Source organism: Neophocaena asiaeorientalis, unplaced genomic scaffold (assembly GCF_003031525.2).
Source record: "Neophocaena asiaeorientalis asiaeorientalis breed wild unplaced genomic scaffold, Neophocaena_asiaeorientalis_V1.1 scaffold342, whole genome shotgun sequence".
NCBI classification, from domain to species: Eukaryota; Metazoa; Chordata; class Mammalia; order Artiodactyla; family Phocoenidae; genus Neophocaena; species Neophocaena asiaeorientalis.
The window spans coordinates 4,745,973-4,762,984 of record NW_020174037.1 but is presented as its reverse complement, the minus strand read 5'-3'; the positions used below and the strand labels follow the sequence as shown (position 1 = coordinate 4,762,984).

The window sequence follows — 17,012 nt, the reverse complement described above, 5'->3', positions numbered from 1 at the left end:
ATACCTTTATGGAAAAGTTAAAAATTCTGACTGAAGGACATTTAAGAAGATCTAAATAAATGGTGAGAAATACCTTATGAATACATTCTCCCAAATTAATCCATTATATTTAATGCTGCAAATCATAATTCCAATGGGATATTTTTGGTAGTAACTTGAATTGTAAAGTAATCTGGAAGACTGAGTGCATGATAATAGCCAAGAAAAAACAAAAGAAAAACGATGTGTGAAAGGAAATAGGATTTGTACTATCAGATATTAAAAAGCCCAAATATTAGCACAAAAGTAATTAAGACAGTCTGGTGCTGGTTTAGCAATAAATAAATAGTTCAATAAAAATATGAAGAATCCAGGGCTTCTCTGGTGGCGCAGTGGTTAAGAATCCGCCTGCCAATGCAGGGGACATGAGTTCGAGCCCTGGTCCGGGAAGATCCCACATGCCGCAGAGCAGGTAAGCCCATGCGCCACACTACTGAGCTTACGCTCTAGAGCCCGCGAGCCACAACTGCTGAGCCCATGTGCCTAGAGCCCATGCTCTGCAACAAAAGAAGCCACTGCAATGAGAAGACCGCACACCGCAACAAAGAGTAGCCCCCGCTCACCACCAACTAGAGAACGCCCGTGTGCAGCAACGAAGACCCAACGCAGCCATAAATAAATAAATAAATTTAAAAATCATTTAAAAAAATATGAAGAATCCAGAAATAGATACAGGTAGATAATTGTGTATCAGTCATGGACAATCAGAACTGAAATCACTCTTGGCAGGTTTCTTACAGAGGGAATTTGATACAGGGAACTGATTGCATAAGGGATGAAGAACTAAGTAGCTAAAGTGACCAGTGAGGCAACCCAGAAATTAGCAACAGTAGAACCTGCTTATCAGTCCTAGAGCTGGAGAGACAAAGAGACGAAGAAATATGGCAGTATTCCAGAGCCCAGGAGCTGGGGCCACAGGGAGTCAGTCTAGTGAAAGCTGAAGCCCTAGGGGACTCAACTACTGCCGAAAACATCCCCTGAGGTAGAAAGAGATGAGGGAGAAATACTTAGCTCCTTTTCCTACCCTCCAGTCTCTGTCAGTGCCTCCCATTGGTCAAACCTACATAGAAACCCAAGGGCAGGGAAACTGGGAAATGCATTTCCTTGGAAATACAGCAGGTCAGGGGCACTCAGGGAGGGTAAGGTAAAGGTAAGGAGAGGGGTGTCCAACCCAGCCTGGGGAGGAGCCAATAAAGAAGAATTTATGTAGATATTGTGAGGCAAAGGTCTCTTTTTTCCTGAAATGAAGAGCCAGTTGTCTTAACATCACCCAAGGACATGAAAACATGTGATATGACAGTCTCTATCATTGGGAAGACAAGATGTGTACACAAAGATGTCTGAGGCAGTGGGATTCTAAGGAGGTCTTGGGATTTTCCTGATGAGTGCATTTGCTGCCTTAAATAGAAGCCGAGGCAGATGGGAAGATGTAGCAGATGGACGGCACTTGGGGCACTTGGCAAGCAGAGAGGTGGGAGTCCTGGATTGTGTCCCAGACTCAGCCAGTTACCCACTGTGTGACCTGGTCACCTCACCCCCCCCAGTGGGTCCCCGTTTCCCCATATGCAAAATGAGGAGGTTGGACTAGGGCCTTGTGTCTCAGCCCTGGCTGCACATTGGATTTAGAGATAGATGATGTAATTAGCCAGGGTAAGTGTTGTACATTGATAGTTTACAAAATCTCCCTTGGTTGATTTTTTAATCAGCTTTATTAAGATATAAATTAGATACCATGCAATTCACCAATTCAAATTGTACAATTTAATAGTTTTAACGTTTTCACAAAGTAGTACAGTCACTACAGTCTAATCTTAGAGTATTTTAACTTCTCCTAAAAGAGACCCCAAAGCCATTAGCGGTCACTTCCTATTTCTCCCCATCCTCCCCAGTCCTAGTTAACCACTAATCTACTTTCTATCTCTATGGATTTACCTATTCTGGACATTTCATATAAATGGAATTATGTTTTCAAGGTTTATTCATGTCATAGCATGGATCAATATTTCATTCCATTTTATAACTGAATAATATTCTGTTGTATGGATATACCAGATTTTATTTATCTGTTCATCGGTTGGTGGACGTTTGGGTTGTTTCTACCTGTTGGCTCTTGTGAATAATGCTGCTGTGAATATCCATGTGCAAGTCTTTGTATGGACATGTTTTTATTTCTCTTGGGTATATACCTGGGAATGGAATTTCTGGGTCGTATGGTAACTCTATGCTTAACCTTTCTGAGAAGCTGCCAGGCTGATTTCCAAAGCAGTTGTGCCATTTTACATTCCCACCAGTGGTGTAGAGGGTTTCCTCTGGTGCTTTTCATGTTCATCCGGAATTTAAAACCACCTAACTGGATGATATCTGAGTGGCCCTGTTTCTACAATTCTGTGATTTTTTTTTTTAATCCAAGATTAGATCCCCAGGGCTGCCCACAGAAGCCCACGTCACCCAGAACTTGGCTGAGCTATAGAGTGTATGATTGGCTCCTCAGAGCACCCTGATAACTCCCAGCATTAGTTTTAAGAGAAAGCCGTGTAAGTCCTGTGTTCCAGCTCAGGACCCTCCCCCATCCCTGCCCTGCGCAGGTCATAGTTCTGGCGATGGATTCTGGAGGATTATTCTGAATAATCATACTGTTATTATACTAAATACTGTAACTATTATAATATAATAATTAATATAACAATGGTATAATAATATTATAATGTTATAATATTATAAACCTCAATAATTATCCCATTTTTCAGTATGCAACGCATTTTGATTGAGTACCACGTGTCTGGCCTGCTGGGACCCCAGAGTCAGGGAGGGGAGAGGCTCTGGTGGGATTAGGCAGGGCTGTAAAAGTCCCCCAACCATGCATCTGCAGAGCCGTGTCCACCCCTAATGCAGTCAAGGACATGCCATATGACACAGTCCCCCCCCAGTAGGAACACTAACTTTTCTAGAGTTGGAAGTAGAATGGGAGTAGGGGCTTCCCCCAAGAGAAGGGAGGAGAAGAAACTAGGTCTGGTTCAACTTCTCACTTCACATCTACTAACAGGGCACGTTACTCACCTTCACTAAGTCCCACTGTAAAAGGAGATGGCAGCAGCTTCCTTGCAGGGTAACTGTAAAAGAAAACCATTAAAGCACCTAGCACGTGCTAAGCACATAGCAGCCCCCTTCTTCCACACCGGATCCTTTCAACTGCCACCTCATGGAAGCAGGAGCTGATGTGTACATACCCCTCGTCCATCACCCTCTGAAAACCAGGACTTGTGACCTACTTTCCAGAATGCCAGAAGCCTGGTGAATCTCAGTCTCTATTGACGGTGAGCACAGAGCTGGCCTCATCTCCTAAACCTTAGCCACTGGGCCCCGAGGCTTGTGGGCTGCTGAGTGCTGCCGGACCCTCTGGGTGGGCTTGACCTTCTCTGAGGTCCCTGTGGACAGGACAGCTGCACAACCCCAGTGGATGCCACTTACATCATAGTTGATGTGACTATCACCTCCTGGAGTTCTGCAGGGAACAGTCCAGGAGGCCAGGAACAGTGATTTCCTTAACAGACCCATAACCCCACACAGTGCCATAAGTTAGGATCTCCAGGATGGTCCTCCATGTGTATGAGCTGAGAAAACACCCAGGTCATACCACGCCTGCTTATGAATCTTTGCTCTTCTAGAAACTTACTCTCAGAGATCCAGGCAGCTTCTCTGACCCTCTGTTTCTCTTCCCATTTGTCTCTTTCTCAGTCTTCCCCAAAAGTCATGGTAAAGTGAAAATCACACGTTATTAAATACAATTTATCACTCTCTGCACATATATTTATTTCCCTGTTTAACTTTTCACTCTGGGTTTCCTGGAAATAAAACACGCATGCACACACACACACACACACACACACACACACACACACACACACACACTTGGAAAGACAAGAAGGTACGTGAGACTACAGCTTCATTCCAGGTCTGCGGCAGACATCACTCATCAATCACGGCACTCTTTCCTCCTGAGCTGGCACAACCTCAGAATCCTTTTTCGCCTTACATTCCAAGCAGAGAGTGAGCATCAGTTGGAGATGGCATAGGAGATGATGTCTATTTACCAGTCCTCAGAAATTCTTGCTCAGAACTTTGCACCACTACGTGCAGCCCTGAATGTACCCCAGATCTCTACTATAGGGCATCTTGTTCCTTGGGTGTTCATTCTCACATTCAGTGAAACCCGTTTGAAGCTCAATCATGGTTTTCCCTCCTCCAAGCAGTCTTCACTCCCAGCATCCTTTTTTCAATTAATGGCATGAAATTTGCCTGGTCCTCCAGGCTAAAAAATTCAAAAATTTCTGACCCCTCCATGTCTCTGTGTTCTCCCCTTCTCAAATCCTGCCAATACCCCCCATCCTGTCACTCTCTTCCTTTCAGTGTTTCTCTGGTTTGTCTCTGCTGCCTAGACCATTATAGTCCCCATTCAGACCTTTAATAGGCTGGCTGCAGTGTGGAAGGAGGGCAGGGTGGAAGATGAGCCTTGAGGTGTAAAGTGTCCCAGGCTGTAGGGAATATTCTCTGTTCTGAGCTCCCAGTCTCTGCCTCCTTAGGACAGATACTATTTTCAACATATTTGAGACACAGGAAAATAATGCCCATGGGATTTGCAGTTCACACCTTTGTCGTCACATCCCAGCTCCACAGCTTCCATTCATCCTTCCTCCCTCTCTCGCCGCTTCTTTCCTTTTCGCCCTCCCGCCTTCCCTTCCTTCCTTTCATCATATATTTATGGAGCACCAATTATGTGCTAGTCAAAGTCTCTACATGTATACAATGGGATATTTAATGTAAAATAGCTAGCCCAGTGCCTGGGATAGAGCAAGTACTGGATAAATAGGTGGGGGAAAGGCTGATTCTCAGACCTGGAAGTGCACCAGAAATCACCTGACCCTGTCACGTCACAGAGGAGGAAACTGAGGCCCAGAGCAGCTGTCCGAGGTTCCTGCACAAAGGTGGGCAGAACTAAGACAAGAAGCCAGGCGTCTCGATGGCAACTTGGTGCATGTTTTGCTGCTGCCATTACTGCCTCCACGAGGGGGGTGGATACCCTTGGTTATGTTTCAGGTTGGAGAGGTGAAGCCGGACTCTGAACCCAGAAGCCAAAGTCACGCCTTCTTCCACATTCTTACGCACGTGCAAACACACACACACACGATGTGAGACTGTCCTGAGCCAAGTCTCCAGAAGGCAGCCAGGGTGGACCAAAGACCCAGCTCACGGGACAACGTGGGGACAACGGTGCTGTTTCTTCCGGAAGGCATCCTGCATCAGCAGAGGCCTCCTCTGTACCTCCTTCCCCCAGCGCCCACATGCCAGGCCTGCAAGCCCTGCCTGCCCTGCTTCAGAAACAGCTCAGAGGGCTGCTCTTCCATCCAGTGAGTTTGTCTAGCCCCACCCCGTCACAGTCTCCTAATGAAGAGACTGGGGTGTCTGTCCTCCACGCAGCCCTCAACACGAACTTTCTAAAATGGAACTCCAGTCATGTCTCGCCTTTGCTTAAACCCTTTCCACTCCTCACTTCCGCTCCAGCCATCCTGTGCTTTCAACCATCATTCCTTTGCTCAGACTGTTCCTTAGGCCTGTAATAGCCATTTCTACCTTTTCACTTGAAAGACATTCCACAAAACAAATAAACAAACAAAAAACAGTAACAAGGTAACACACCTTCACTGCTTTAGACCATGTGAGTTATAAATGAGAGAAAATCAACCACATCAAACAACAATAAATAGAATTTATTGGACCTTGTAATTAAAAAGGTCAGTGGTAGAACCAGCCTCAGGCAGGGCCGGAACCAGGGGTTCAGATGATACCATTGGGGTGTTTTCTTTCTTTCCATCTAGCTTTACCCTCTGCTCGTCTTGTCTTCCTTTGTACATTGGCCACTTCCCACAGATACTCCTTTGTGTCCAGGGAATATGGTCATAAAGTAGCCTCAACTTATATCATCCTCATAGCCAGATCTGACTTCTCTGTGCGTCACAGTAGATGCAGTGCCTTGGGCTCACAATACTTTTAGGGGCCCACAAAAATGGTTTCATTTCTTTGAAGTCAGAAGAAAAAAAAATGAACTTTTAGTTGAGGAAAATGGTTACTATCCGATAATATATTCATTTTTATACAAATGCAGTCATAAAATATAATTTTAAATTTTTTATGGAGAAGAGGTGAAGGCCAAAGTGCTTAGGACCCACAAAAGTCACAATGAGGCCCTGTTTGACTCTTAAAAAGGAAGAGACACTTTCTCTCCGTTCCCATATGTTAAACCTATAGGAAACTCTGTCCCTGATTGGATCATATCCCAGAAAAAGTCACTCTACCTGGAAGGAGGGAAAAGTCTGATTGGCCCACCCTGAGGGGAAATATCAACCTCATACAAACACAAGAATTGTGGTTTCCTGTAAGAAGAAGGATTCTGTTTCCAGAATGTCTACCAAAATTTGACTGTCTCTCCCAGTTGATTCCGCCCTTATGATTCCTTTCCCAACACCTTCACCAGCCCCAGAAAAACTAGTTGCCTTTACCTCTATGCTCACTTAGCGGCTTGTTCTAGGGTGATTGTAACTGATTGAATGACAGAATTTCCTATGCTGAGGTGTGAGCTCCTTGAAGACAGAGTGAAGGAGTGGGCAGTAGAAATCTGGTCTATGGGAATGAGCAGAAAGAGGGGTTAGCTCTGCTTAGGGGTGTGAGGAGGAGACTTTTGATCTGGGTCTTAAAGGCTGGAAGTCTTCCTGGAGGAAGGGGTGTTTTAGCTGGGTTTAGGGATGAGGAAGGACTCCAGGGGACAGAAAGAGGTGAAAGGCACAAGGATGGGAAGGACTAGGGTGTAGAGAAGAACATAGCAGGAGATGAGCTGGAAAGATAATGGGAGAAGATCACAGGGGGGCCGTGAGTAAAGGAATTTGGATTTTTTCCACGGAGCGTCTACAGAGGGCCGAAATTGAGTGTGAAATGTTGCATCTTGGTGCCTTTTTCTGCAGAGAAGTTCCGTAGTTTTCTAGATTTCCAAAGGGTCCTCTATCTTAAAATGGTTAGGAATCACTAGTAACAGAGAGGTATTCCAGCTCCTGGAGTGAGGAGTGCCACACTCTAGAATGTAATCAGAACAGCTCTCTGGCTAGTGCTCTGTGGAGGATGGGCTGAAGGAGGAGTAGAGGCTGGGAGAGCTTTGGGAATCTGTTTCAAGAGCCTTAGGGCAGTAATAACAGGAGGAGCAGTTGGAATTAGAAGATGTCGTAGCAGTACCATTAATAGGTGCTTTCTGCCTGGTGGGGGTGATGGAGAGGAGGAGAAAGTGACTTCAAGACTTCCAGTTTCTATCATGATCTTGTCGTAGGATGTTTAACAAATTATTTTTTAATTTGATGATTGCCTTTGACTTCCTCCTCCCACTTAGACGATGTCTTTTTTTTTTTTTGGCTGCGTTGGGTCTTCATTGCTGCACACGAGCTTTCTCTAGTTGCGGCGAGTGGGGGCTACTCTTTGTTGCAGTGCGTGGGCTTCTCATTGCGGTGGCTTCTCTTGCTGCGGAGCACGGGCTCTAGGCGCGCAGGCTTCAGCAGTTGTGGCACGTGGGCTCAGTAGTTGTGGCTCGCTGGCTCTAGAGCACAGGCTCAGTCGTTGTGGCTCACGGGCTTAGTTGCTCCGGGGCATGTGGGATCTTCCTTGACCAGGGCTTGAACCCGTGTCCCCTGCATTGGCAGGCGGATTCTCCAGCACTGCGCCACCAGGGAAGTCCCATGATGTCTTTTTTAAAATAGAAATTATTTCATTTGAAACGTAAGGATTTTTTAAGGGTTAACATCTCTGATATATACAAATTTCCACTTTCTGCTTTTCCTTTGAGTGCAGTGTTGCCTTTGTGTCCTGTTCTACAATAACCCTGTGGATCTGTTTGTTGAACCTATTTCTCTTGGTTTTCAATGCTTGGAGAACATCTTTTAAAGTATAGACAGGAATATCAAGGCTCTCTGCTTTTCTAAATCCTGACTTTTACACCCTCTGCAGCTACCCGCTCCCTTCCCCAGGGCTCAGCAGCTCGGACCGGCTGCCTTTTGGCCTCGAGGAGAATGGGGGCACACCGTTTGCCACCAAAGCTTCGGGAAGGCACCACCATCACCACCACCAGCACCAGCACCACACTAACTATGGCCTCTCGCTGACCCTGGAGAACAAGGAGGGGCCTTTGAGGTCCCCAAACTCCAGCAGTAAATCGCTTACAAGTGAGTAGGAGTGTAGGGGGCAGGGTGGGGGAGTGATGCTGCAGGGCGTGTGTGGCTTTCCTAGATGCTCAAGACAGCCCCTTGCAGTGCAGCTCGGAACAGTGGTAATGTCTGTGCTGGGTTACCAGGTCTGGGCAAGAGCTGACAAGAGCCTTGTGCATTAGGCAGTGGCCACTTAAAAATTATGATTTACCAGCAAACTGATTTCGTTACAAGAGAGCAAATGTCTCTCCACCTCATTTCATGCCGGTTCTCTGCTTCTGCCATATCCAGCACTGGCTCAAGCAATGGAACAGGGACACACGGGAGTGAGGTGGCTGGAATCTCTCATTCCCAACCACAAGAAAGCCCATTCTGTCCCATTTCTGGCATCCCACTTTTCTGAGAGCAAGGTGTCAAGTAGATCTAGTGCATACTGTTAAAGGTCCCAGCTAGAGAAATTACGGAAATGGAGAGTAAGCAAATTAGAAACGTTTCTAGCAACTTGACAGAGCAATTTTATATCTGTTAAAACTAATTAAAAATGTGGGCTTGGATTTTGTATGACTGTTCTTTTCTTTTTCTAGAAAATCACTTTTATTATATTTTACCAAAGAATTGGTCTGTGATAGGAGGTGGGGGAAGAACTTGTTCTTTATCACATATGGTTTGAAAAAGTGCCAAGGTAGAGGCAAGCGTCAAGAGGCTTTGATTCTAGTTCTCACTGTTGAGCCAAGTCCCCACTTGGATCCTTGGTTTTCTCGTCTATGGAATGTGGTGGAGGGTATTGAGAAGATGACCAAGGAGTCTTCCAGGTCTGATATTTCATAAGTCTGTGGGCTGGTGAAGAGGATGAGCCATTGAGCCTTTACCTGTAGATCACAGGTAGCAATTCTGGGTTGGCGGAGCTAGAAATGGGAACTCATCATCCACTTGGTGTTGAACAATCAGTCCCTCATCACTATCCGCACTGCCCTGGCCCTGGGCCAGGCCTCATCCTTTTGTATCTGGACAGCTATAACAGGCCTCTACGGGCATCTCCTCCAGTGGAGTCTCCAAATTGTAGCTGCTAAAGCGAGAGCACTCACCAAATAGCTCTGACCAAATGCCTTAAGACCTTTCCATGGTACTTCACTGTCCTGGGATAAAGCCAACACTTCTGAACATGGCCACATACAGACCTTCACAGCCTGGCCCCTGCCAAGGTCTCCAGCCTTCCCCCACACTCCTCACTACACTCTAGCTACGTGGAACTCCTCTCCTCTCATGAAACACTGTGCCACGTCCCAGCTCTGTCATTTGCACCTGCTGTTCCCTCTGCCTGGAATGCTTTTCTCCACCCTAATGAACTCCTACACATCCTTCAGGAACCAGCTCAAAGGTTGTCAGTGAAACTTTCTCTTACACCCCTCCCCAATTCCTGGCTTTGGAGTTCCCTCCCTCTTACTCTATATAATTAAATAAATCTTTGGTCGCTCTTACTGGGGGTATCTGCACAGGCATCTGTCTCCCCCACTGGGCTAGAATTGTATCTCATTCATCTCTTTATTCTAGCTTCCCAGATCCCAATTGCTATGAGTACTTGGCACAAACTTTAATATGTAATGAATATTGAATATTTAATGAATATTTAATGTATTAATGGATAAAAACAAGCTAGTGGGAGGAGTGGTGGTGAACTAATCCAACTTTCAGAAATCAAAACCAGTGAATTTGATTTTAGAAGCATAACATGGTGTTTAAGGGCACATTCATCTGTCTGTTAGCCTGAACACTAACCTTTCCCATTTGCATAGTGCTTTTCCATTAGTAAAGCACTGGCACATGAATTACCTCACTTAATATTCACAGCAGCCCTGCAAGGTAAGTAATTTTATTTTCATTTGAAAATGGCTGAGAGGCTCAGAGAGGTAAAGTAACCTGCTCAGGGCCACTGCTCATATTTGGGAGAGTTAGGCCTTGACACCTCGACCTTAAATATTCTCACATCCCATCTGCTAGTGCATTCCCGAGAGATTCAAGCTGCCAGAGGAGAAGCCAGACAGAAAGGCACTGGGAGTCGGGCTCTGGCAAGCATCTTTTATCACCTATATCTCTCTGCCCTTTCAACCTTTCCTTATTCACTTGCAGAACTGAGTCCAGGAGCAACGGCCCTGTTCAGCGAAACTGCTGCCCATCTAAAGAAGCTGGAACTGGAAACTGTGAAGGCTGCTGGACCCTGGCCTGCTCTGCACATCAACATAAATAAGGTGCCAAGGACTGGAGCTGGGCAATGAGCATGGACCTGGGGTTCACTCAAACCTCTCATTATTACCCTGCCTGCCTCCTAAACTATGTGCCTTTGTCTTGGAGGGATTTCTACTCAATCTTTTTCTGCTCGGCATGTCTCTTAGGAGCAGAAATTCACTTACATTCTTTTTGGGTGGATTACAGCACTAGGGGCTGCCCCCAGTGCTGAGGACCAACAGGCTGGATCTGTTAGTGGTCTGTCCATCTTCTAACTGAAAGTTCCATGAGAGAAGCATCCACATTTACCTCTTTCCGTTTTTACCCCTCTGTATTAGTTTGCATTGGCTACTATAGCAAATTACCATAGACCCGGTGGCTGAAACAACAGATATTTATTTCTCACTGATCTGGAGGCTGGGAAGTCTAAGATCAAGGTGCCAGATGACTTGGTTCCCTGGTGAGAGCTCTCCTCCTGTCTTGGAGCTGGTCGCCTTCTCACTGTGTTTTCACTTGCCAGAAGAGAGGGATCTTTCTTTCTTCTTCTTCGTAGAAAGCCACTAATCCCATCATGAGGGCCCCACCCTCATGACTTCATCTAAATCTAATTACTTCTCAAAGGCCCCATGCCAAATACCATCACAATGGTGGTTAGGGTTTCGGCATATAAATTTGGAGAGAACACAGTTCAGTCCATAGCACCCTCTATCTCACTCAGACAGTACCTGGCACATCGTAGATGTTCAGTAACTGTTTGCTAATGGAAGGAAGGGAGGGATGAAAGTAGGGAGGGTGGGCGGAGGAAGGGACAGGGCAGAAGCCAAGCTCTCTTTTGGCCAGACCTGTTCTTATATCCAAATGGGTAGCCTTATAAAAGCCAAGTTTTATCTTAGAACTGTAGAAAGCTGGTGCTGAATTCAATCTGTCATTTAGTTCAGCCTTTTCAACATCTGAGACCAGAGGAAAGGCAATGGCTTTCCCAAGGTCACAGAGCAGTGGTGAAACCTTGGGCTCCCGACTCCTGGTCCAGTGCCCTTTGCACTCCAACATGCTTCTTCATTTTCTACACCAGGATTTCTCAGCATAGGCCCAAGTGGCATATTGGCCTGATAATGTTGTGTGGGGGGCTTACCTGTGCATTCTAGGATGTTTTACAGCACCCCTGGCCCCTCCCCACTCGATGCTATTAGAACCCCCATCCAGATGTGACAACTAAAATTGTCTCCAGACATTGCCAAATGTCCCCTGAAGGGCAGAATTGCCCCTGGTTGAGATCCACTGTTGCACACATTTTTTAATTTTTAAAATCCCCATAGGAATAGTATTCTTTACTCATGGGTCATTTCTTTCCACTCTAATGCTTAGCTTTGCCCCTTTATAATAAGGAATAGGAGGAATTTGGAAGATCTGGCCTGGAAAGCTCCCCCTCCTTACCTGCACTGGTGAACGTGGGAAGGTTATACCTCCTATCGGGGCTGTTCCTCCACCCCAGACGTCCCTCTAGCCTGCACTACACTTCCAGCATTTTTGAGAAGACCCTCCACTCCCTTGCAATCCCACACCCCAGCAGGGCAGCCTAAAGTCCCTCTGATCACTAAAGGGCCCCAACTTCCAGACACCCTGTTCACCCACTTTTTCTTTGATACTACCCTCCCTGATAGCCAGCTGGAAAAAAATTCCTCCTGCAGGATGGCACTTATATTCTTTCAGTCAACAAATCTTTATGAGCAGGCCTCTGCTAGGTGTTGGGAGTCAGCCTGATGGATTGTGTGCCCCTGGATTTGTCTTCTCTCTCTTAGTATCCTGACTGTCAACTTTTCTTCTGCAGTCCACACAATAAATTGTTTTAACAGGGACTTACCTGGAGTTTGGCAAAATCCAAAAATATTTTGCAGGGAAGTATAGCATACGGTAGCAGAGAACTCACACACTCTAGGTAATTAGTAGTTGCATGAATATTGGTGGGACATCACCAATAATGGCTTGCTCTGGGTTAAGATGTAGCTGAGACAGCTGTGAGTTACTGAGCATTTCCCTGACGCTCAAGCAACAATACCCCTCTTTTCTCCTCCACTTGAAGAAATGCATCAGTGAGCAAGTAGGCTAGAGTGAAGTCAGATAACCTTGACTTTGTCCTAATGCGTAAGCAAAGTATATTACTTCATACTATGATTTTTTTTTTTTTTTTTTTTTTTTGTGGTACGCGGCCCTCTCATTGTCGTGGCCTCTCCTGTTGCGGAGCACAGGCCTCGGACGCGCAGGTTCAGCGGCCATGGCTCATGGGCCCAGCCGCTCCGCGGCATGTGGGATCTTCCCGGACCGGGGCACGAACCCGTGCCCCCTGCATCGGCAGGCGGACTCTCAACCACTGCGCCACCAGGGAAGCCCCATACTATGATTCTTTATCATTAATAAAACAATCCTCACAACTTATCATGATACCACAATTGGGAACCAATGGTTTTGATGGCTTTTAAGGTTTTTTGAGGTCTGAAGAATCCTCTGATTCTTCTAAGGTTTGGATATGTTAATGATGAGAAGACATTTGGTTGCCCAATTCCAAAAGCATACCCAAAATTATCACAGGAATTTAAATCTCATCAGATTTCAAATGTGTACACAGTTTGTATCAACAAGTGAAAACTGCATCTGATCATTTCTTTATCCCCAAATGACATCCTCAAACAGAAGACCATTTCCAATTATAATAGTATCAAAGCCCAATTATCATTCATTTGTATGTTTTGAAATCTGTATTTCCATATTGAACGATAAAGCCTCTTTCCTCAATTCAAATTGAATGTAAAATATGGCCATGCAAAAGAGAGAAAGCACAGCATTCTTGGTGCCATCCCCCAGGCTGTAATTATGGTCTTGTTGTAATCCACATGTTTATCCCTCATAGAGATGCCTTTTATGCAAACATATTCATGTAATAACACTCAGATTTTCCAAAATTTATATTGGTCTTCACCTGAGTCAAGTTATAGAGCTGAAAGGTAGCTCCTTCTTTTCAGAACAAGCCAGCTTGAATTTTATATCCAAACAGCAGTTTAGAATTAATAAATTCAAGGGGAAAATCAATGCTAAATTCTCACTCTTATTTTAGCAGCATTCAATTTTTTTTTTTTAAAATAGGTCTTCGGTCATTACTGTCAGTATAACTATATCCCCTTAAGCAATTGTCAAAAATCTCAAATGGGCTTTAGAACCAGTTCAATTCTTGTATTCCGGCATATCATTCCAAAAAATTAGATCTAATTAAAAAATTAACTCATCATACACCAGTGAAAACACCCATGCTAGTATTATCTTTTATATATCTTTTCAACAATTATCTTAATGTAACAGGATTTACATGTACAAGATAAATTATACTAAAACTATACTGTAAATAATAAGTTACTGTTTTGTTTTGTTTTAGAGAATGCTAAGTCTCTTAGGATCCTGACTCCATTCAAAACAGTCTGTTGTCTTTATACTCAGCTTGATGGCTTAGGGTCATTAGTGTCCTCATATCCGATGCTCTCTTTGTAGTTATATATTTTTTTCTAACCAAAGAATCTAACGTGAAAGTGCCATTCATATCCTTTTTTCCCATGTGATTGTCATGATAATCTTATGAAGAAAGAAACAGCCTCAGAGAGGTTAAAGGGAGCCATTGTGGCTGGTGGTCAGGGGCTCTAGCTTTGGAGTCACCCAGTCTGGGTGTGAACCTTGGCTCTTCTGTGTACTTCCTGTGTGATCTTGGGCAAGTGACTTGCCATCTCTCTGCTTTGTTTTTCTCATCTATAAAATGGGGATGGTGATAGTATCTACCTTCAAATGGGATGGTTAAATGAGAGGATTCAATGAGATGTGCATATGAAATCCGCCCCCCCCCGCCCCTTACCCTCCTTGTCCTTCATCTCCATCACCACCACCATCATCATCATCTTGTTTATGGTGCTAGTAAGGGAAAGAGCTGAGATTCAAATCCAGGTCTTCTGTCTCTGCTTATTTTACTGTTTTGTGAAATTGCTGGGTTCAGCTTGTTCTACCACATTCCCTCCGTATGTTTGGAGGTCCTTCTGGGAAACTGCATTCTCGGCCCTCTTTTCTTTATTCAATGATGTCAACCAGCCAGTTGCCCTATGCTTCCTCCGGAGCTTTCATAAAACCCCTACTATGTGTATCAAGGTGCTCAAGAGGACTTTTGAATTAGTGAATTAGATTAATTTGGGAACTTGCAGAATTGGAGGCCTTCAGAACATTTTGTTCATGCCCTGGTACATTGTGGCTAATGTGCCGTATTAATGAGGCAACATAGATACAAATTTCTCATTGAGAATCACAATTTTCAGCAAGATTATTTTAAAAATACCAATTAGTATTTTGTACTCTTTCCCTTAACCCAACAAGTCACAGAATTGGGTCTTTATATGTAAGAAGTAGCAGTTATGGGGGAAATAGCACTGCAGCTGGGTGTAGGCAACTCGGAGCTTGAGTCCTGGCTTTACCTGCATGAATACTGGAAGAGTCTCTTCTCTTTGGACCTTCCCCATCTTCTGACTCATGGGCTTCCTAATACAACCTCTCCCTGCTTCACGTGAGAATGAGAGGATTGAGAGGATGTGCTTGTGAATCCTTTGCAAATAGTAAAAGCACTGGTACAAACATAAGGAGTTAGTGACACAGTTTTCTATATGTTTATGTCTTTGGGTTATCTGCAGTGATGATTGATGGGAAAGATTAATGTATGTGTTTTCTTAGTTCTTTGTTTACAGTCTGTTGCATGTATTTTGGTTCATCTCAGGCTGAAGAAAAAAAGGTTTCTGAGAAGACTCTTCAGACCCCACTTTTGCCTTCCCCCGTGGCTGATCACGTTAAGTGTAACATTTTAAAAGCCCAGCTGGAGAATGCTTCCCGAGCGAGCGCCCAGGTGCGTGCCATGCATGCAGGCCTTTGATTTCACGTTGCGGGATTTCCTCTGTGCCACGTAGAAGAAAGAGGCATTCTAGGACTGAGATGCTGTGTCAGTCAGGGTGCAGCCAGGAGATAGGAACCACACCTGTTATGTGCACAGAGCTTTTAATATAAAGAGTTATTAACTGGTATAGCTATAACTGGGTAAGTGAAAGGACCAGCTCTGTACGCTGTGGTGGGTCTGAGGACCACAGGCTGCTGCATCTCCTGTTGACCTCCAGTGTGTGTTCAGCTGGCCTGGCTGGCTGAGTGGGTGTCCTTTTCTTCCCCACCATTCTTTATGGGACTCGCCAGAGGGAAGAGGACAAGGCTTCTATCAAAATCCTATGACATAATTCCTCCCAGGCTCGGTACACTGATGTGAAAGGACAGCTTCTAAACTCTTTTGTAAGCTGTAAGTGCTATGTGAGCATAGAGCTGCTTATTATTCCTGATCTAAAATGTGAAGTGGGGGATTAAACTGTGGGTTTGGCTTTTCTCACACCATCCTCTTCTCATTCCATGGTGAGCTGGCACGTAGCAGGTGCTCAATATGATTGTGAATGCAAGCATTGATTTTATTTGAATGATTACGTGTTAATCCCTGCGATGGGGAATGACTCAAGAAAACATTTTTTGTTAAATAAACACCGGAAAATTTTGTTACTGACTACTTGATGATCTACCTCTTTGATACACCTTCACATTTCTGTAATCCTTTGAATGTAGGAGACTTGGAAACATTTTTGCATGCCAAGATGTCCAGTTTTGACGAGCCTGCCTGTTTTCTTTAACAGATTGGAAAAGAGGAATCAACGTTTGTAAATATCAATAAGAAATCCAGTCTTCAGGACGCTAACGTAAGGTCTGTTGCTTCTTGTTTGAATGGGGAAACAATAGTACCTTCAGCATTATCCTCAAAACATCACTCATGAGGGCATTTGCTGATAAAATAAAGAGGAAAAAGAAAACTGAGAGAATGTGAGCCTGAAGCAAGAGAAAAGGACTGTCATAAACAACTTCCTTTATGCCTCAAAAATGCCACTTATTCTGTTTTAATATTTCTACCTGATGTACCAAAAAAGAAGTCACTTTTGAGATGCTTCTCAGGCATGTAGATCTGACCTTGTCATTCCCCTGCTTAAAGTCACGGTGGAGTCCGGACTCCTTAACAGAGCATAGGGTGACCTTTATGACCTGGCTTCTGCTCCCTGTCCCAGTTCAGTTCATCCCTCTTCCCGTGGTCCATTCACACGCTCCTTATCTGAGCTCCTTGAAGTACTAGAACCACAAATGTTCTTTAAAGCCTCCAGGCTACCACCAACCCAAACCCAGAGGAAAACCTTTCTTTCGTGATCTCATAGAAAGCAGACACTCTTCCCCTCCCAGCCCAAGTGAGTAACGACCTGTAGATCATGGCAGCCCCACTGACACCTTGGCAGCCTGCTAACATTGGTGCGGGTCTTCCTAGGATAGAGTTTCCTAAAATGGGTCCAAGGAGCACTGCAAGCATATCTTGTTAAAACCAAAGACTCAGGTCCTACTCCAGACCCTTCACAGCCTTTGGTG

General features: G+C 44.8%; 1 protein-coding gene across 1 annotated transcript in view; it reads left to right on the top strand.

Annotated features, from left to right (window-relative positions):
* The window catches only part of EPB41L4B (erythrocyte membrane protein band 4.1 like 4B), a gene marked incomplete at its 5' end in the record, with an annotated part of 135,100 nt that overhangs the window by 88,195 nt on the left and 29,893 nt on the right, over positions 1–17,012 (top strand). The window contains 4 exons of the mRNA XM_024753686.1: positions 8,080–8,294; positions 10,404–10,522; positions 15,295–15,420; positions 16,241–16,308. Coding sequence (XP_024609454.1) covers positions 8,080–8,294; positions 10,404–10,522; positions 15,295–15,420; positions 16,241–16,308 — 528 coding nt within the window. The remainder of the gene's footprint in view (positions 1–8,079; positions 8,295–10,403; positions 10,523–15,294; positions 15,421–16,240; positions 16,309–17,012) is intronic.